This window comes from Triturus cristatus, chromosome 3_2 (genome assembly GCF_964204655.1).
Source record: "Triturus cristatus chromosome 3_2, aTriCri1.1, whole genome shotgun sequence".
NCBI classification, from domain to species: domain Eukaryota; kingdom Metazoa; phylum Chordata; class Amphibia; order Caudata; family Salamandridae; genus Triturus; species Triturus cristatus.
Window position 1 is genome coordinate 970,417,888 of NC_140584.1, and position 21,098 is coordinate 970,438,985.

The 21,098-nt window shown below is 44.5% G+C and overlaps 1 protein-coding gene across 12 annotated transcripts in view; it reads right to left on the bottom strand.

The window, feature by feature from the left end:
* Nucleotides 1-953: 953 nt before the first annotated feature.
* Nucleotides 954-21,098, bottom strand: part of NF1 (neurofibromin 1) — a 1,956,660-nt gene continuing 1,936,515 nt past the window's right edge. For 10 of the 12 annotated variants that reach the window (XM_085649550.1, XM_085649547.1, XM_085649543.1 and 7 more), the window contains one exon: nucleotides 954-5,222. In XM_085649550.1, coding sequence (XP_085505676.1) covers nucleotides 5,080-5,222 — 143 coding nt within the window. In that variant the 3' untranslated portion in view covers nucleotides 954-5,079. The remainder of the gene's footprint in view (nucleotides 5,223-21,098) is intronic. The other 2 variants (XM_085649544.1, XM_085649549.1) reach the window with 2 other exon arrangements.

Here is a 21,098-nt window from a genome sequence, read left to right on the forward strand (position 1 = left end):
CAACTATTAGGGACTTCTTTGGGCCTTCAATGGCAATAGCGCTTTTGTCCTGCCAGCATCCAAGTGTATTAAAAAAAACAATTGAAGATCATAGTTCTAGATGAGGAAGACGTTTCTAGGTGGTGTGCTAAGTAAATGCTCCTGCTGTTATGCTCATGACAACAGTTGCATACTCTCTAAAAGTAGTAAATTAAGTGGAATAATAAATAGGGGTTGATAGTCAAAAGGACGTAATCCTAAAATACAAATCCGTTAGCATCCTGCAGTGTGACAATTAGACACATGACGGAGGGTATGTGTTTTAATACAACTGCATACAAACATGAAGTTAATGCCATTTGTATAGGACACATTTGCCATCCATTTCTGAAGTGTTCTAAGTCTGTAGGTGTTCTAGCAAATACGTTTACATTTAGTTCCACGTTACCTCACAGACCAGGAGTCTGAGATGTCAAGTAGTACTCGAATACCCACGTTTGTCATTGCTCAATCAATAGCCAGCATTTCTACTCGCATGATAAAGGTTACAAGGAAAAAGGGATGCATGCAGACTTTCTTGTGAGGTCCATCCTTGAAATGCTACCAAGGGTATTACTGACTCATGAATATGTATCAAACATGAACATTTTAAATACAGCGAGGAGCCAAACACCGAAGAGTTCCCAAAGACCAAAATTGTTCTGGTTGATAAATGCAAAAAATCACATATAACGAGTCTCATATTGGTACACTAAACACAACATCATAGATCCCAGCACATGAATGTTGGGTGGTGACAGATGCAGTATCCAACAGGCTTAGTAAGCCTTCTCCAGCATTTAACAGAATGCTAAATTAAGGTATAATCGTACATGGCCATTAATATGATCGTAGTGTCCATCCAGGGCCCTTTTCATTGCAGTTGAAAAAAACAGAAAGGCTATTGAGAAACAGAAAATCAAAACTCAAGAAAGTAGTTTGAATTTACAGTTTTTACTTCAAAAAAGGGAAATACATACATTAGGGGAGAATGGGTAGAGAACAACAATTATCTGAAACCATGATTTCTACATTTTTACCTACAATCACCGTTTCTCTTTGCTGCGGCAGTATTTTTCCTCCTGCTGGCATATGCTTGCTTACAACATTAATCAGATTTTATGGTGAAGGAAACATTTGAAAAGTTTAGGCCAAAATGGAAATAGCAATTTATCATGTACAGTGTTGGCTTGGAGTACACGGCATCGCTTTTTAATAACATAATGCAACAGCAGGAAAGAGAGAAGTTAACAATACTAACACTAGAATAATCAAATTTTTGTTGTTATACATGTACAGCAACTAACTGCTTTACAAAAAAGCAAAATAATACAATATATTGTCACATGTATTTACAGTGTAGTAAATATACTTTTCTGTCAAATTTTACACAAAACTATTTACAGGTGAATGTACTGCATTAAAAAATGGTGTGACCAACACTGAAAGTGACTTTCTGTGGTAAAGTCTGTTGCATAACATTGAGTAGGACATGCTTCAATACATCTGGAGGAAAAAAAAAAAAAAAAAGAACAAAACAGATTAGCCCTAAAACCTACAAACCAATTAGGAATAGAGCACTGACACTTTTTCCAAATGCTCAGTCCACAATACTTATTGACCACTTCCCGTTCACTGAAAAGAATAGCATGCACATCAGAGCTGAACCAGTGCTATAATCAACAGGTAGGTAATGCACAATTAAAATACTACCAAATTACTTTCTAGTAAGGGAAAAATACAAACACAAACAATAAAATGTCAGTCTTCTTTACAGTACTCAATTAGAATAACGCAAAAAGGACAACATGCTCTGACGGTCAGAAACAAAAGGTAGTTTTGTTCCAAGGAAGCCATTTATTAGTCAAAACAGTGGTATAACTTTAAGAAGCTGGGTTACTTTCTACTAACTAGTTTGTTGGAGCACTGTGAACTGATATTTCATGGACCTCATTACAATGCCAACTGTGTTTGTTTAAATGGTCTTTGTTCCATGAAATGGATAGTCATCAAATGTTGTGGGATCTTTAACTCAAATATGTTTAAAATAGTCAGTGGAACAATACAATTATGACACATAACTTGAAAAACTAACCCCAACATAAATGGGAAAAATATAATTTAGGTACTCTAGATGTGTTTAATGGTCTCTGTTTTTTTTAAAAACGTCATAATATTTTAACTAAACTAAATGCTACTACTTTCAGTAAACAGCACCCTTTGCTTTACATAATGCATGACATTTCCCTTTTAGTTTTCACAGACTAAATAAGGTAGCTGAAATTGTGGAACTGAGTGCTGATTTGTATAAGAAATGAATCCTATAGGTGTTTTGAACTGATAAAATCTAGATTATTTTTTATAAAAGATCTATACAGTACTTCATATTTTATTTAAGGTTCAATTTGTTAAATCCAAGATAGCTAAAAAGTAAAAAAAAAAAAAAAAAAAAAAAAGAAGACTATTTGTACTAAGACATGTTTAATCACACAGTCCAGCTTTGTTTTGAGGCATGCTTGGAACATAGCAAAACATGGCTCACCACACTTCCCACCTATTTTACAATTTATGAAGTATGATTGTTGAGTGAGTGAGAAAATATGTGAAGTGCAGTAACATTTTCCTTCATAAACATAGAAAACCAGTTGATCAGGACTATAAAAACAGTTTCTGTCATTTAAACAAAAAAATCTTCCTCAAGTTAAAATGATTTTGGAAACAAGCTGGGAAGAAAAATTATTATGTGGAAACACGTTTTGCTGCAAGTTTTCTTTCACTTCCAATCATGAGTACCTCAACGAAAAGTGCTCTTCAAACTTAACACATGGCACTGGCCACTTCTGTTTGTGAAACCTGACTTCTAGTTGCTTTAGGCCTTCATAGAGTTTTAGACCTAGAAGTGTATTTGCTTTGATTTCATCTTCTTATTTACCAAAAGTATTAATTATAAAAATGTTTTGTTAGTTGCCAACTCTATTTTATTTCCAGCTTGATAGCTATGCAACAATAGCCAGCTAATACTAGGTTTTTATCACATTTTGGCAAACTATTTGCATATTAGGTTTAGGTTCATAATTTGTTTCAGGACTGTAAACGAATGGAAAAAATATGCTATATTTAATCAATAAAATAAAGGCATTTTATATTTACATAAACATGTTTTTCCATTAACTATGTTTGAGTAAACGTAGGTTATGTGCTATATTCTTGATATCTGATAATCTAAGTACCATTGTTTACTGTTTTAGCTGTGGAGTTTGTTTCAAAGATATAAAAAATTACACAATATATATTAAATAAAGAATGAGCGGGTAACATAAGGAAAATAGGACAGTGGTCTACATAAAATCATGAGTGAGTCTTGAAGCTACCTCCCATTAAGTGTGTCAGGATTATTCCGATAAGATGTTCATTTTGCACAGGCTATACATGTTGTCATTTAGAAGACCCATTAAAATATCAACTTATGAGATAAATTAAATTTCACCAGCATTGGGGAATATTATTTCTTAATCGAAATAGACACATTATATAAACATGTATCTATGGACACAAACATTTGTCCATATAGATTTCCAAATCATTACATATTTTCCATTTTGTATTTGGCAACATTCAAAATGACAACTGTGACCCTGCACTTGGGATCTTCTCAATTTAGCCACAAAAATCCAATTTGACATGTTTTTTTTAAAAAGAAAACACTTGTTGAAATAACAACGCTTTTTATCGCAGGTAGAACATCAGGACACTAAGCATGCTGTAAATTATTTTAAATAAGTCTTAATATAGCAGCAAATTAGCACAGCCCTGCATGGTTCATATAGTACTGTGGGTCAAATTTAATTATTTTAATAGCCATCAATAAAACATAACTTTTTTGGACTAAGCAACTGAAACGGGCGTGACTGGAACAGCCAGCTCTCCAACAAGTATAAAATATTTGTGTTTAAACTAATTGCGAAAGAAGAATTTATCAATGTCACTTACACTGTACCGTTTCAGAAGTTAACAAAGTGCTTACACATATTTTGTCAGATTTATTCACAACAAATCTGTGCCAAATGCTATGTCCTGCTAGAACTACTACATACAGTTATCTTTTTGGAATCCTGTCTGAAAAGGAAGTAGTATTCAGAGAGTAATAGGCTAGTGGAGAAATTTACAAAAATACATCTCCACCAACTATAATGCAGAACATTAATCAGGCAGGTCTCATGTTGTGTTCATTTAAGCTGCCACAACGTTTTGGTGCAAAACCAGCAATAACTATATAAAATTACTTGCTTTGTGAAAAACAAAACTTCAATTGTTTCCAAATAATATCCAGGTATGTTATGGAGCTGAAGGGACTATAAAAATAAAAAGCCTCACAGTCCATCGCAATCTTAGTAAATACATTTCTAACAAAGAACTTAACAATTAGCTACGAACTTACAAGTAACGTGACATGTAAAAGATATGCACATTTGTTGGAACAAGTACCAGCTCAGTTTAAGTACATTTGTGGGATCCTGCTACTTTTGCTGAATTCTTTTAGTTTGTAGGTAAAAAGAAAAGTCCACAGCTAAAAATCTAAAAGGGATTTCTTTAACATTATGAATAAGTCATTTGTTTCCGCTATAAAATTATTAACTTGAAAAGTTTGCAAACAGGATTTAGCATTAATACTTTCCTTAAAAAAATAATAAGGCAAATAAACAAAGTAGAACTACCAATGAAAAATGGCTTTCAAACTGGACAGTTTCTACATTGTTAAAGAGTTCAGTGCTTTCTTCAGATACAAAGCTACAAATTCCTTCATTCTTGAAATTCATTGATCTACAAACTGTTTTCTACACTGGATTGGAAACAGTGGCTTAAAATAACATAAACAAAGAAAAGGCATTAAATTCAGGCAATGCTTCAAAGAATTGTTCTTCTGGCAACATGGCTGACTGTATGAGAACGATAAAAAACAAAGTGCAGCATCATGACTGGCTGAGATCACTGGTAATACGCTCTCATGAGTCATTTTACCAAACATTTTTACTCGCCTCTTTTTCCCACTCCCAAAAATGTTCACACAATCTTTTTAATGCTGTGACGTTTGAAACTGCCGGCGCTTCGCTGCTTTTGTACTTGGCTTGCAGATCCATGACGTGTTCGCCCGCTGGTGGTGTGTCCAGAAGTAGGGGAGAGTTCTAAGTTCTCTTTGTCAATTCCTGAAGTTGGGAAAAGAAGAGGTGTATCCAAAGTTAAATTCAGCTTTTTAATTACTCATAAATAAAGAATTATTGATAAATTGAGCAAAAAGGAGGATTTGTGTAAACAAATTTCTAAAGCATCATTAAAGCCCATATCAGTGTTTTCCAGAGGTTTAGTTAGAATTCAGTACCAAAGATGAGATTCAACTGTTTGACAACCATCATCTCTCTGAACAAAATCAGATCATTATGTAGTTTAGCATGAGATTCAGAAAAGTCCAAGAATGGTTAACGGTCTGACACAAAGTACACCTAAATAAAGCAGCCATATTACATTCCTAAGTAATATTACTTGCATCTTGTCATTAATTACATCCCTTCTATGAAAGAACATGGCAATGACAAATAAGAAAGAAATGCCAAACAACAAGCTCCAGTTCTAAAAAAGTCATATGAGACAAATATCAACCAGACAGCCAGTGGAAAGGTTAATAGCACAATTTAAGCATGGAATGAGTAGTGCAGGAAAGTAAAATACTGTATGATCTATGAAGTCAATATTAAGTATTTATGGCTTCCATAAACATATGTATTTCCTGTAGCTAAAATGGGCTACTTCTACTTGTGAAATTATCAGAAAGTCACACCTCTAGAATATTTAAATGAAAAAAGTAGTTTGTAGAGACCTGCCGGTATTAAGCGCTTTATAAGTCACAATTAACATTAACATATTTGATGAATTTAAGTTAAAAATTCTTAGTATAAAGACTGTGAAAACCATTTATAAAAATCTTGTGTTTTAACATGAGCATGGTGTGGAGGTTTGTGCCTTGCAACATGTAGCTCAAAACTGGTTCAGAGAACCTGAGAACGCAACAGAGTATGGTGCAAAATAGAACTGAGGGATACTAGTCTATGTACAGCAGCTAGAATACGACCATTCAACAGTCTACAAATGTTTGTATGAGGGGCGGAAATTAAATTGGCTTTTAGGAGCTCTGACCAAAAGTAATTAAGCCAGTCGTCGAGTTGGGGGGAAGACTGAAACCCCTGCTCTGCGCAGATGAGCTACGACCACCGCCATCACTTTCATGAACACCCGAGGGGCGCTGGTAAGGCCAAAGGGGAGCGTGGTAAATTGAAAATGCTCGTGGCCTACCGTTAACCGTTGGTATCTCCAGGGATGTGAAAATAAGCGTCTTGCAAGTCCAACGTTACCATCCAGTCTTCCGGATCTAGGGCAGACAAGAACTGAGCAAGTGTCATCTTGAACTTCTCCTTCCAGAGGAAGCGGTTGACGTCCCTGAGATCCAAGATACGATGCAGGCCCTTGTCCTTCTTGGAGACCAGAAAAATAGTGGGAATAACAACCACGACCTACTTCTGGGACAGCAACGTGCTCAATGGCCCCCTTGGCCAAGAGAGCTGTAACTTCCTTCTGGAGGAGGGCCAGATGATCCTGCAGTGGTATTGCGGGGGCATGGCTGGAGGGGGTAGTCTCGAAGGGAAGGGAATAGCCCCTTCGAACTATTTGCAAAACCCACCTGTCCGGCGTGATGGTGCGCCAGTGGGGGCGGTGATGGCGAGTCCTGCCTCCCACTGGCGTTTGATGGGCCTGAAAGGTTGGACTAGGAAGGTTTGGCGGCTGCTGCAAAGAGGGGGTTGGTGGACTGGCCCGCCCACTCGCCCCCTGAACTGTGGCATTGGTTCCCACGTCCCTGGCCGAGCGAAGGTTGGGAAACCTGCTGCGGCCTGTGGCTCTGGGCAGGACGTAGTGGGGCACCCCTTCCGTAGCCACGAACGGGGCAAAAACCAGACTGCGCTGGGTGGCTGAAGAGGCCCAAGGACTTGGCCGTAGTCCGTGAGTCTTTGAAGCGCTCTAGAGCGTTGTCCGCTTTGTTGCCAAAAAGTCGACGGCCATCAAAGGGCATGTCCATCAAAGTATCCTGGACATCCCCTGAAAAGCCAGTCGATCTCATCCAGGCGTAGCGATGAAGTGCTACCGACGTTGAAATTGTCCGGCCCAGAGAGTCTGCAGTATCCAGCCTACAATGGATGGTAAACTTGGCCGCATCCCTCCTGGCGCCGACAGCCTGGGAGAGCACTGTCCGGGCCTCCTTCTTACACTGGGGCAGCACCTGCGCAATCGTATCCCACACAGAGTGGGAATAACAGCCCACCAGGCATGCAGTGTTTACCAACCGTAGTCCTAGGTTGGCGGAAGAGAAAACGGTCTTCCCAAGATGGTCCAGCTTCCTGGATTTCCTTTCCGGTGGAGCGGTAGGGAAAGCACTTTTGGAAGTGGAGGCTTGGACCACCAAGCTCTCCGGGGTGGGGTTGCCCGGAGCCGGGCTGTGGGGTCGGGCAATCATACTATCCATGGGTGCCCCCGTGTTGGGTCTGGACTACGTGTCCAAAAGGACGTCCATAAGGGCCTCATTAAACAGCAGGGGCTCCGAAGAGCTCACCGCCGGTTAAAGCACCCCTGTCAGGAGGTTAGTCCTGACCGCCACCGTAGGAAGCTCGAGGTTGAGGGCCTCGGCTGCCCTACGCAACACCACTGCGTATGACGCTCCCTCCTCCATAGCCACGGTAGGAGGAGACAACATGCCATGGTCAGGAGATGTGTCAAGACCACCGGCATCCCCCAGTTCCTCTCTCCAGTCCTGTTCAGATCCCTTCTGATCAGTTAAAGGGTCACCTGACCCTTCCCAGTCCTCTTCCTCAGGTTTCCAATCTGGGCAAAAAGGGACCCCAGGAGTGAACAGAGGCACAAAACCCCCACTCGGCGCCGGTTCCACATCGGGATGGAGGCCAGGGTCGACGCCGGCCAGGGTCATGACCAGCTTCGAGATGCGGTGCCGGAGGAAGCGGCGACGGTGGAGGTGTAATCAGGTCAACCGGTGCTGATTGGGATCCAGGCCTGGATCCACGGGGGCCTGGCGGCGCCGGGGACGAAGCCGACGGCGGAGAAGGCCTAGGTCCCCCAACTGAGACCCTGGGGCCCGAAGGCGCGCCGGCAGGTTTGGGTCGCCCAAGGATGGCATGCATCGCTTCGTAGAACGTACTAAGTTGGGCGGGAGTCATTCCGGGTCCCAGGAAGGGAGGGAAGCCGCGGTAGGGGCACCACCCGCATCTCTCGTCACGTGAGCCGACCAACGGGGCGAAGTCGAAGAGCGACGATGCTTCTTTGACTTGTTTTTGTTCTTGGACTTACCCAAACCCGAGTGCGTAGACTTCGATGACTTGGATGAGTGGTGATGGCTCCGCGACCGGGACCTCGAACGGCGTGGAGCCGACTGGCGCCGCTCAAGCAACTTTCAGGACCGCTCTCGCAAAGCCTTCGGTGCCATCGACCGGCATTCGGAGCACGACTTGGGGTCATGGTCAAACTCCAGGCAAAAGAGCGACACGCGGTGCGGATCAATAACGGACCTCAGTCGGCTACAGGAACCGCAGGCCTTGAAACCGGGCATCCCTCCTGCACCAGGAGTCTACGGATTCAGAAAAGAAGTCGACAAAAGTCGAGAAAAAAGTCAGTCAAAAAGTGACTGGAGGTACCACTCTCTCCGGATCTGCGCTGGCTGGCGCGGAAAAAGAAATGCGGACGTCAGCATGCGAGGGCGGCGTCTAAGTAGTGTCTAAGTAGCTGCCGCGACGTCATACTGGCAACCACAATGCCAATGACGGACGTGGAGCCGACCTATGCCACCTTCCGACACGCAGAGGTACTGCTGACAAAAAATCTTTCCGGATCCAGTCGGACGCCTGGAGGTAATTCTAAGGTAAGGAATCTATAACTAACGTGTTTCTTTCAGATATTCCATTCTTCAAATGCAAGAAATTTGGGGGCCCAAGATTTTCGGTCCTGGCCTCCCAATTCTGGATTTTTTTCCATATGGACATCAGATCACCTACCTCTTACGTCCAGTTCAGGAAACTCTTGAAGACCTGGCTGTTTCGTCAGGCATATGATTGAGCCACTCAAGCAGCAGTTGTCCCCTTCGGACCCCAGCACCATGAAACCGTTTGGTGTACGAGCGCTTTACAAGACTCTTTAACACAACATAATATAACAACAGCTAAGTAGCGTCCCTGACCCCCCTCTGATAGGTGGGTCACCAGCGTAGAGGACCGTCCACTTTTTAGGGTTACTTAAAGGCTCCCCTGAGGGCAGATCCTTAGATTCGTCCAGACAACAACTTCCACATCCGACTGCCAGTCATCTGAAAACTGTTCAAAGACTCTTCTGTTGGTGGACACTGGAACGCTGCTGTTTTTCAAGCCAGGACCCACAACACGACTACTCCGGTGGGAAGAGTCCTGCAGTATCATTGTTCTTCTGCTTTTTCAAGTTCTGCAACTCCATGGTCATGCATCCTCTGAGTCACCAAGGACTCAGCCTGCATCACACCCATAAGGAATTTCCCTTAGAGTGAAGGAATCACTTCCCTGCATCCGCAGGCACCTCTAAATCGACGACCACTTTGCTGATCCTGTTGTCCCACAGACATCGCCTGACTCTGCAACACAGGTGGTGGACTGTTGGTTCTCTAGAGGCCTGACAAGTCTTACCTGCAACTTGGGTGACTGTAATCCCTCCTCAGCCGATGTGAACTGCCTCCCTCAGCACTGCGTCTGTTGTTAACAAGGCTTTTTGGCTCTCCTCACAAAAGATCTTCAAGCTCCAAGAAGCCCCAGCCTTCAGCACTGCACAGCTCCAAGAACAACATCCTCCCTGCATCCTCTGCCTCAGAGGACTCCATCTCCTGTGTGCTATTGAGGCTTCCTTGTGACTCACTCTGCCTGCTGCCAGAGGGTTATCGAGGGGACTCCTATAATTCCTGCTGGCTCTCCTGCATGCTGAAGGCCGACCCTGCCTTACCATTGCTGGGTTAGTTCCACAGACTTTGCTGGTCTGCAACACAGCATCTTCTCCCGCAAAACATTGTTCGCGTTTGCCAAGGCTTATTGTTGGTCCTGCCGGCCACCGGAGTGAGACAGCTCTTGGTTGGCTCCTGTGCTCCTGCATTGTCGCCTGGGCTCCAAAGCTGCTACTTCAGCTTTACCCTGCTACAGCAAGAACCTCCTACAAGGACTGGTATGGTACTCCTGTGCCTAGTGGTCACATTCGGGAAATTTGTACTCTGTCGCCTCTGCTTTCAGGTTCTTCTAGTTTGGATTCCACGCCTTGGTTCCACCGGCCTGGTCTGCGAGGTGCTGTAGCTGTTGATCTCCCACGAACCTCCACTGATGTCTACCGGCGTTTCCGACTCCACTTCACCCCTATGCACCAGGCTCCCTGGTGTAGGTATCCTGGTTCCTGGGGTATCCACGGGTGGGGTGGCTCCCCAACCTTCTTTGATCCAAGTAGTTCCTTCAGGGTCCTTTGAGAAGGGTCCTAGAACTGTAAAATTCCAATTGTGACTTAGTCTGTGCTATCCTATAGATGTTTGACCTGTGTAACCACTCTGCACCCGGGCGCCTTGAGGTCCCTGGCTACTCATCTTGGGTGGTTTTGTGTTTTCCCCTGTTGTCCTCCCTCCTTAGGTACTAGTCCCTTTTCGGGACTTACCTCATATTCCACTATTTTAGTATAATTGTTGGGCCGCACCGGGTGGGCCCTTTGTGTTTTTGAGTATGCTACTTACCTATTTCTTGATATCTTCGGGCAGGAGATATACCAAGTTCGTGTCTAATGTGTACTAATGAACAAGTTACTTACCTTCAGTAACGCCTAATCTGATAGAGACATGATCTAGCCGCAGATTCCTTACCTTTGAACTTTCGGGCGTCAGGCTGGATCCGGAAGATTTTTCTTAGCAGTACCCCTGCGCGCCGGTAGGTGGCGTCGGTTGACTCCCCGTGATGTCATCGGCGTCATGTTAGTCATCGTCGTGACGTCATCCTCAATATAACTGCCACTCCAGTGCACTGACGTCAGTACTTTTCATGACATTCCATGCCAGAAGCGCGGCACCATTAAGTGACTGACAATGCTGTGTTAAAAAAGAGACTAGGGCACTGACAGGTGTAGGAGAGTAGGGTCTGCTTTCTATGTTCACCCCCACTTTTTGCTTTTGCTTTACTGGTTTTCGACTTAGATGTGGCTGTGGGCCTGCTAACCAGACCCACAGCCCTGCTGTTCTCTCTCTAAATTGATGCTATGTACTTTAGGTGCATAACCCATTTGGATAGGATCACCTTATTGGCCCCTGTACAGTGTACCTTAGGTACCCAGGGCATAGGTGTACCCTAGGCCTACCAGGGGCTGCAGCATGTATTACAGCATGTATTATGCCACCCCTGGCCTGGCCTTCCATTATGACACAACTGGCTGATCACTCAGCTGGGGCAAGGTCGTGTAATCACTCCTTGCTTAGGTGTAGTATTCCTATACCTAACTTACATATAGACACATGTGTACCTATCAGCCACTCCTATGGCAGGCCTTAACAATCCTGGAGGCAGAGTGCTTGGTAACATGTGAGATGGTGCTCTAGCATGAGCTGAGCCTGTCTGCAGCTTTCGGAACCATGTCCTTATAGCTGTTCTATGATATAGCCTACCATATACTCTTAAAGTGCCTTATAATCTTAAACGGTTATGGTAACTATGGTTTGGCTTTATCAAAACATGTCGTGTAAGGTGTCTAACACTTTGGAATAATACCCCCATCCCATTTCTGGGGATGAGGATATTATACCTCCCTTCTAGAGGGAGAAGACATGTTGTAACCTACTTACCCGGTTAAAGTTAACCAGAGCCCCAGCATCACAAAATGGATGCTGCTGCCACAGACACGAGTCTGACCTCCTGCTGCTGGGAGTGATCCCGGCAAGGGAGGCTTGAACAATAGGTTTCCTGCCTTGGGAGGTGCGAGCACCACCCCAGACAGGCCTTAGTGTATTGGGGCAGGGAGGGATGAAAAGAATGAGACATGCCTGGGGCACACAAGGTGTCCCGTGCATAGTCCAGTTCAAACCGGTGCTGGGGCACTCCAGCCCCAGTCCTGGCGCGAAACTGGACAAAGGGAAGGGGGTGTAACCACCCCCCTCCCAGGTCCCACCCATAAGGCGTGACCTAGCAGGCAACCCAGCCCCCCAGATTAGTATAAGAGTAGTAGCTGGGCCCCAGGATATTAGATTATCCTGAACCTGCAACTTGAACAGAAACTCTGGACCTTCGACATTCGACGAAAGAAGAAGACTGAAGAATCTCCCTTGTGGCCAAGGAGTGGCTACCCTGTGCAAACAGGCACCATCAAGAGACTACCCTTTGCTTTGCTGAAGTTCTACGAGGGACCGACTGCAGAGCCCGACCAGAGCCTTGACTTCCAGACTTCTCCGACCCTGATCCACATCCACAGCCGAGCTGAGATCCGTGGATGCGACGAGAGACGTGGGACCGGCTACCTGGGAAAAGTGGCGAGTATCTTCCAGCGCAGCTTCTGAGGCACCCTCGAAGTTGTCCACCGGGGATTGAGAAGCCCAAACCCCAAGCACCATCTGCACCGAAGATCAGCCCCCCACACTCCACGAGTCCTGCGTGGGGCCCTTCTGCATTTTCTTGCTTGCCGCGCCTGTCCGGTTGCTTGCCCGTTGGCTAGTGGCCTTTGTGACGACGCACCCTGAAATCTTCACTGCTGGTTTGGCTCCTCCAGACTGGCTCCCGCTTCCTTGCAAAAGAGAAGCACCCCAGACCTTCCTGGTCTGCACCAGAAGCAAGTCCTCCGTTCTTCGTGGGTTCCGCTTGCCAAGGCTTGGTGAGTCCTAGTTCGACTTCGACGCCGCCGACAGCAAGAGCCTTCGTGGGACAGCTCGCCTCCTGGTCCTGGTCGTCCTCGACGTCTCCTGGTCCCCGTGGCTGCAGCGACAAGCTTCACCTTCACCTGCAATCTTCACGACATCGCCTGGTTCCTTCCTGGTTCCACGTGGTCACTGGCTAGTGACCTTGACTCTGTCCCTTCTGCTTGCAGGTATCCTCTCTTCTTGATCCCAGCCTTGGGATCCACCGGGCACTCTTCACTGACTGCCTGTCAGCAACTTTCCTTCAGGCATCCATAGAAGTCCACGACGAAACCCGACGCAAGTTCACACCTATGCACCCGCAGCCCGTGGGCTAGGTAACTTAGGTACTTCGGTGCTCACAAGGGTAGTGACTATCCTAAGGTCTAGTTTACGAGTCTCGACTCTCTAGCTGCTTCAGAAGTGTCCTTAAACTGTTAATTTCTAACTGCTAGTAATTCTATCGACTTTTACGCATTACGCGCGAGTGTTTCCACTCTGCACCTGAATCCCGTGGGCCTCCCACTTCCTAACTGTTGCTAGTGTAGTGTAGCCCCAGCGATTCCCTAGGCCTAGGCTTATCTTATTTCCGTGACAGTGGTCCTTATACCACTTCTTTAGTATATGGTTTGCGTGGCCCCTAGGGCCTAACTGTATTACTTACCTGTGTGACTTAATGTATGCATAAATAAGACTGTGTTGTACTTACCTCTAATCTCATAAAGAGTGCTGAGGGTTGCTTAGAATAAATACACTTTATTTTATATATATATCTGTTGTGGTGTCCTTTCATTTGGTATTCAAGGGATTATATATGGTATCACAGCTGGCTTCACATGCCATTCAGAGTTTAGCCTAAGACTGCTCTTGTCCATGCTACCACTAGGATAGCTGGTCTATAAGGTTGACTTTACAACCAATCACCATAAGGGTTGTTTGGACTGATATAAGGTGTACACTAGAACTAGTGACATCATACATCAGGCCAACTTCTCACAACGGGGAACAGCCCTAATGCTAAAAGGCAATTCTGCAGTGCGTGGGAGACGAGTAGGTCGGTAAGGAATCTGTGACTAGATCATGTCTCTACCAGATAAGACTTTACTGAAGGTAAGTAACTTGTCCATCTGATAGAGACATCTAGCCGCAGATTCCTTACCTTTGAACAGATACCCAAGCAATACCTTCCCCGGAGTAGGGATTGCGGAAAAGTTTTAAACCAGGAAATCCTGTAAGACAGAGCAGCTAAACAGGCCCTCTCTGCAAAGCTGGGAATCCAGGTAATAGTGTCTAGCAAACGTATGCAGAGATGCCCACTTGGCTGCTTGACATGTGTCAGAAATAGGAACATCAAGCTGGAGAGCTATGGTGGCTGCTTTCGCCCTTGTGGAATGGATTGGGCTCTAAGGCCTTTGGGAGGCTGCTTCTTTCCCAAGGCCTAACATATTTTGATGCAGAGGATAACCCAGCGTGATATGGTCCTCTTTTGGACCCCTTTTTTGCTCCCACATATCCTATAAAGAGTTGGTCATCCATCCGGAACTCTTTTGTGCGATAAAGGTAGAACGATAACGCTCATTTTGGGTGTAGACAGTGGAGATGCTCCTCTTCTCTTGAAGGATGCGGAGGGGCATAGAAAGTGGTCAGAGTAACAGACTGTCCCAGATGAAAGGAAGTTACAACATTGGGCAAAAAGGATGCCCTGGTTCAGTACCACTTTGTCCAGGAAAACGGTCAGGTAAGGTAAGCAGAAGAGTGCAATACACAGAGGAGAAAAACAAGCAGGAAAGGCAAAACTGAAGGCAGAAAAACAAGCAGAAAAAGCAAAACAGAGCAGAAGAGGTCAAAACAGAGAGCACTCAGACACACACACACAATTAGACACGCATTCACCCACTCAAACAATCACAGACCCACTTAGAGACACCTCACAGACCCCACTCATACATTCACGTACCCATTCAGAAACTCATGCCCTCACTCACAGACCTACTGAGAAACTCATGCACTCAGTCATAGTCCCATTCAGACACACCCACCCACTCAGACTCATGCACCCACAGACCTACTCAGACTCACAGACCCACTCAGAGACTCATGCCGTCACTCACAGACCCACTGTAAAACTCAGGCACTCACTCAGACCCATTGAGACACATACACCCACTCAGACTCTTGCACCCACTCAGACCCATGCACCCACTCAGAGACAGATGCACTCACTCGCAGACTTGCTCACACACTTATGGAGGCAGTCCCAAACCCACTCAGACACTCATGCACCCACTCAAGACAGTCACTTAGACACACACCCACTCACAGAAACACTCATGCACTCACTCAGACTGACACACCCACTCTTAAACCCACTGAGACACTCACACACCCACTCAGTCTGAAAGGTTACAGGTTACAGTTCGGAAATACAAATTAAAAACCTTAGCAATTCCCTTAAAAAACAACAAGAGTTAGAGGGACTTTATAGTTAGGAAATCGAATTTTAAAAAACATAGTAATTCAATGAAAAAAACCCAATGGTTACAGGGACGTTATAGTTGGGCTCAGATTCCACTCGTACAAAACTAGTTAAATTAAGAAGTTATGGCTACTTGAGCTAACTAACATACGCTCCAGCAATGCACTGCTTATGACCGCACATTTTACATTACTGATGACATGTCAAGTGACATGAATGATGACATCATCCACAGAACCACTCACACACCAACTTACACCCTATAGAACTTCATACTCACTCCCATTCTTACACAACTCCTCACTACCCATACCAGTACTCCCACATCTAATCACTCAACCATACAGCCATTCACACACCCACTCACACTGCCACTCACACACCCACTAAATAACCTATACAGCCACTAATGCACCCACGCACTCACCAATACAGCCACTCTTTCACCCACTCATACATACATCACTGACACAGCCACTCACTCACACATACAACCAATCACACACCCACAGAACCACATACATAGCCATTCACACATCCATAAAACCAATCCCACACCCACTCTTACAGCCACTTAGACATTCACTCTCCAATAGAGCCACTCACTTCCCTTTACGCACACTAACAGCTTCTCAATCATCCATACGACTCACAAACTAACCTCCATACAGCTACTCACACACCCATTAAGCCACACAGACATCCACTCAAACACACTGATAACATAAGTCACACAGCTACTCAGATAAGACATGTCAGAAATAGTATGGCTAATTACTAGTACAGAAAGGATAATAATTTAACTTATGCTGTAGCTTAGTATATATCGTTAAGTCTCAGAAACGTTTACGAAACATTTACACTCATGGGATGATGTCCTGAGTGATGTCACTTGAGATGTCGTCAGTGATGTCACTGACTGTCATGAGTGTTGTAATATCTGAGGTCATACACAGTGCATTGCGGAAGCGTAAGTTATAGTTAGCTCAGGTAACTATAAAACTGCTGAACTTCATTAGTTTTGAACGAGTGAAATCTGAGACCAACTATAACGTCAATGCAACCTTTTTTTACCAACATATACGTAGCTATTGCAGGAAAAAAGCAAAGGTTGAAGAGAATATATATATATGGGATGTTGGTATAAGTACTCTGTAATGCTGTTGCTGCTCCGTTTGTGATTTGCCTATGATTAAGAACGAGATGTTCGAAACGCGTCAGGCTCCCGAGGGAGGATTCCTGCTGTGAGTCCGTGTAACCTGCAAGTCCTCAATAAAGTGGTGAACTTACCGTGTGTGCGGTCTCATGCAGGGCAACCTATATATATCACCTACTGGCAGTCGCCAGTAGGTAGTTATAGTTAGGACCTATTTTCCATAGGAAATCCGCAACATTCTATTTGGAATAACGTTGGCGCCAATTGACGAATCTTCGTGAAATTTTCCAAACTTTTGGCCAGCTTCGGTCCGCTCCTATCCTGAAAACTTCACGGTGATTCGTCAAGCGGGAGCCGAGAAAAAAGGGGGGTCCCAAAATGCGTTTTCCCCATGCATTTTCCCATAGGACCTGTTGACGCAGCTACAGCCCGAACTGCTGAACGGATTTACACCTAATTTGGCAAAGAGGTGGTCCTCAGTTCAGACTCGTGCCTTTTGCTTAAATGGTGTAAATCCGTTCAGTAGTAACTGAGAAAACTAGAGTTAAAAAGATAGATATATCTGGGCGGAGCCTACCAACACATCTCATCATGAGATCTGATTGGCTGTCAGTACCTTATCCAAGAAGTGTTGGCAGCCATCTTGGGACCAATATACATGATAGCACCTCATTAAAAAGCATTGCAGTTAATAGAAGGTTTTAAGACTTTAGTTACATTATAAATCATTTGTTGATGGTACCATACTCATTTTAGGAATTGTGGTGTGTTCTAAGGTGATTTTACCATGTGAAAAAGCCTTCTGCTGTGATATCATGAATCATGTTTGAGAGAAAACTATTTTCTCATGCTTTTCCCACAGAGGTTTGGAAGGTGATCTATAAGCTAAAATGAGAGCATATTTTCTGTAATTATTACATTATCTTTCTCAGTCATGTGAGAATGAAGTCTGACATTCTCAGTAAAACATGTACATCCAACAAGGGCAGAGACTGACAGTTGATTCCTTTGTGTTCTTCTGCAACTTCCCAGAGTGTTCAAAAAAACAACTAGAGCGCTAACAGTCCTACTTGTGATAAACGTTTGGCACACCTGAAGCCATCTTGATTGGAATAAAGTGGTAACTCTTAAAACATTTAATTTAAAAAGGAACAAAATGAGGGGGTTCATTTTGCCATAGAAAGTATGATTAGTGCTGCAGAAAGAAAAATTAGGGCACATTTTGAGTGACTTCTCAAATCCTCTTCTATTTCATTAAAAAATTCTGACATGCAGACTGAAACATGCACTTTCAATACCAGCAGCAGACTTCCCTGGTGAGCAGTAGCTTTACTACAGTGATCTAATAAGCAACTAGAGTGCTAACATTCTGAATTTATGGCAAATGTGTGCCACATCTGAATGCCTTCTTGATGGAATCAAAGTAAAAAACTGAAAGTATTTCCTACCGAGGAGACTAGTAAATGAGGAAATTAGGAAACTTCATAACAAATAAGTCTCCCAAGGTGGCCACCAGAGACAAAAGAGCCCAAATGTAGCCCAAATATCACCCAGATGTAGCCCAAGTATAGCCCAATGACAGAATGTCCCAGAGTGTTCTAACGAACAACTAGAGCACTAACAGTCTTACTTATGACAAAAGTATGGCACACCTGAAGCCATCTTGATTGGAATAAAGTGGTAAAACTTAAAACATTTAATTTACAAAGGAACAAAATGAGGGGGTTCATTTTGCCATAGAAATTATGATTAGTGCTGCAGAAAGAAAAATTAGGGCACATTTTGAGTGGCTTCTCAAATCCTCTTTCATTAAAAAATTCTGATATGCAGACTGAAACATGCACTTTTAATACTAGCAGCAGACTTCCGTGGTGAGTAGTAGCTTTACTACAGTGATCTAATGAGCAACTAGAGTGCTAACATTCAGAATTTATGGCAAATGTGTGACATATCTGAATACCTTCTTGATGGAATCAGAGTAAAAAACTGAAAGCATTTCCTACTGAGGAGACTGTAGTAAGTGAGGAAATTAGGAAACTTCATAACAAATAAATCTCCCAAGATGGCCACCAGAGACAAAGAGCCCAAATGCAGCACAAATATCACCCAGATGTAGCCCACATGTAGCCCAATGACAGAAGTTTGCAAAACACTTATTTTTTGTTTATTTGCAGTTTTATATAGTGCAGAATTGTCAGGTATTGGAGTGCTTTATATGAGCATTGGTTACATCACACAAGATCAAATTCATTTTGGTTGTAGACATGGGGAGATTAAGTGATTTGACCAGAATCACATAATGTTGAGCTGAAGCAGAAACTCCAACCTGGTTCCCCAGTTGCAAAGTCTGCAGCTCTGGAAGTAACACCACATCCTCTCCCCTAGGTGCAACATTTAATCAAGTGGTCAACTAGATAAAAAAACAAAGATTACAAATAATTTAAAAGTTCTTTGTCGCTATTTGAAAACTCAGAAAACATGTCCTCATTTTAGTTTTTTAGAGCACTAACCATAATTTTGATGCAAATAAGACCCTCTCATATATGTAATTTCTAAAGGAAATGCTCTAGGTATTACAGTTTTGATTACATCAAGATGACGTCAGGCATTCCACACTTTTGTAATAAATATAGAATGTTAGCAATCTAGTTGTTCATTGGGATACTGTTGAGAGGCAGAGGCCATGGGCACGCACTCTGAAAATTGAAGCCAGGTAGGAGAGTGCAGAGGCAACAATTTGACCACACTGGGCAGACAGGAAGGGCAGTGGCAGCACAAAAGACTATGGATGGCAGTGGAAAGGGGGGCATGGGCAACAAACCAACAATACAGGACTGGCAAGAGCAGGCATCAGGGTTTGCAGCAGCACAATACACCACACAGGGCATGCGGGACAGGAGTGCAGCACAACAATCCATAGAAAGCAATAGGGAGGGGACAGGAACATGCACATGGACAACAGAGGGGAAAGAGGCAATGGTAGCTAGCTGACCATAATGGACAGAAAGGAGAGAAAGCTGCAGCATAACAGACCATAAAGGGCAGGAGGGACGGATCAGGGACATTACAATGGAACAGACAAGCCAGGAGGGAGGGAATAGGGGTCTACACATGGAAACAGAGGGCTGGGGGCAAGGGGGCAGGGCAGGAGTCGCAAGATGACCATGGAGGTCAGGCAGGATGGGCACTAGAAACAAGACACACCATGGAGAGCAACAATGGGACTATGATGGCATACACACAGACCATGGAGGGAAGGTGGGAGGGGGTCAGGGGCAGCTAGCTGACCACACAGGGAAGGTGGGAGGGGCCATGGCAGCACAGAAGACCATGCATGGCAAGCGGGAGGGTTAGTGGCAGCACAATGGCTATGATGGGCAAGAAGGAGGGTGCAGGGGCATGCACAAAGGACCATGGAGGATAGAAGGGAGGGTCAGGACCTGGGCACAGACAAGAGAGTTCAGGGGAAGGGGCCTCACAACAGACCGTGCGGGCAGGCAGGAGGAGCAGTTGCAGCACAACAGACCAGGGAGGGTAGAAGGGTGTGGCAGTAAAATGGACCATGGAGGACAGGAGGAAGGGGATAGGGGCATGGCATGTGGACAGGCAGGGTGGAGGTGGCAGGGACAGGTTACAGTCATCTGACAATGCTAGGCAGGTGGGAGGGGAGTGGCAGCTCAACAGAACACTCAGTAGATAGGAGTGGCAGGTCCATGGAACATGGTGGGCAAAAAGGATGGAGCAGGGGCATGCACAAAGACATCGGAGGGCAGGGGGAAGGAGAATAGGGGCAGCAAGCTAAGCACAGAAGCTAAGCAGGAGGTCAATGATGGGCCATAGAATTGGGCAATGGAGGGCAGGAGGAGTGGACTGGTACATTGTGCTAAATGGAGGGCAGTGGCAGCACATCAGACCATGTATGGCAGGAGGGAGGAGGCTAGTCCATGGATTCAGACAACAGAGGATAGGGAGGAGGTGGATGGGGCAGCAAGCTAACTGTTCAGAGAAGGTGGGTATTAGGAACTTTATTGTTTTTAAAATGTGTGTCTGTGCGAACTACTTAAAATATGAACAAGTATGCAGCATAATCTCACTTTTATTCAGGAAGAAGAGGACATTTGTGACTGTGACTCCGGGCTCACTTGGCAGAAACACCCCCTGACCCTCCACCCCATCGCAAAATGTAATGCCCGTGAAAAGGGTAGGTGGACGCAGTGTTATATAGTACATAGTCCTGAGAGCATAATTGAAAATGAAAACTAGATATAGTATATGGTATAAACTATGCACCAAAAAGTGTGATACAAGATGAACCGGGGCGTGAAATATAATATGCAATACATTGTGCGCAATGACAGATTCATTGGAGAGCGCGAGATAGCACAGGCACTAGCGCGTGCTATGCGATATGCGCCTTGGAGTGTAATATGCACAGGGCAGTGTTGTGTAACCTAACTAGTCTCTAAAGTTGTAAC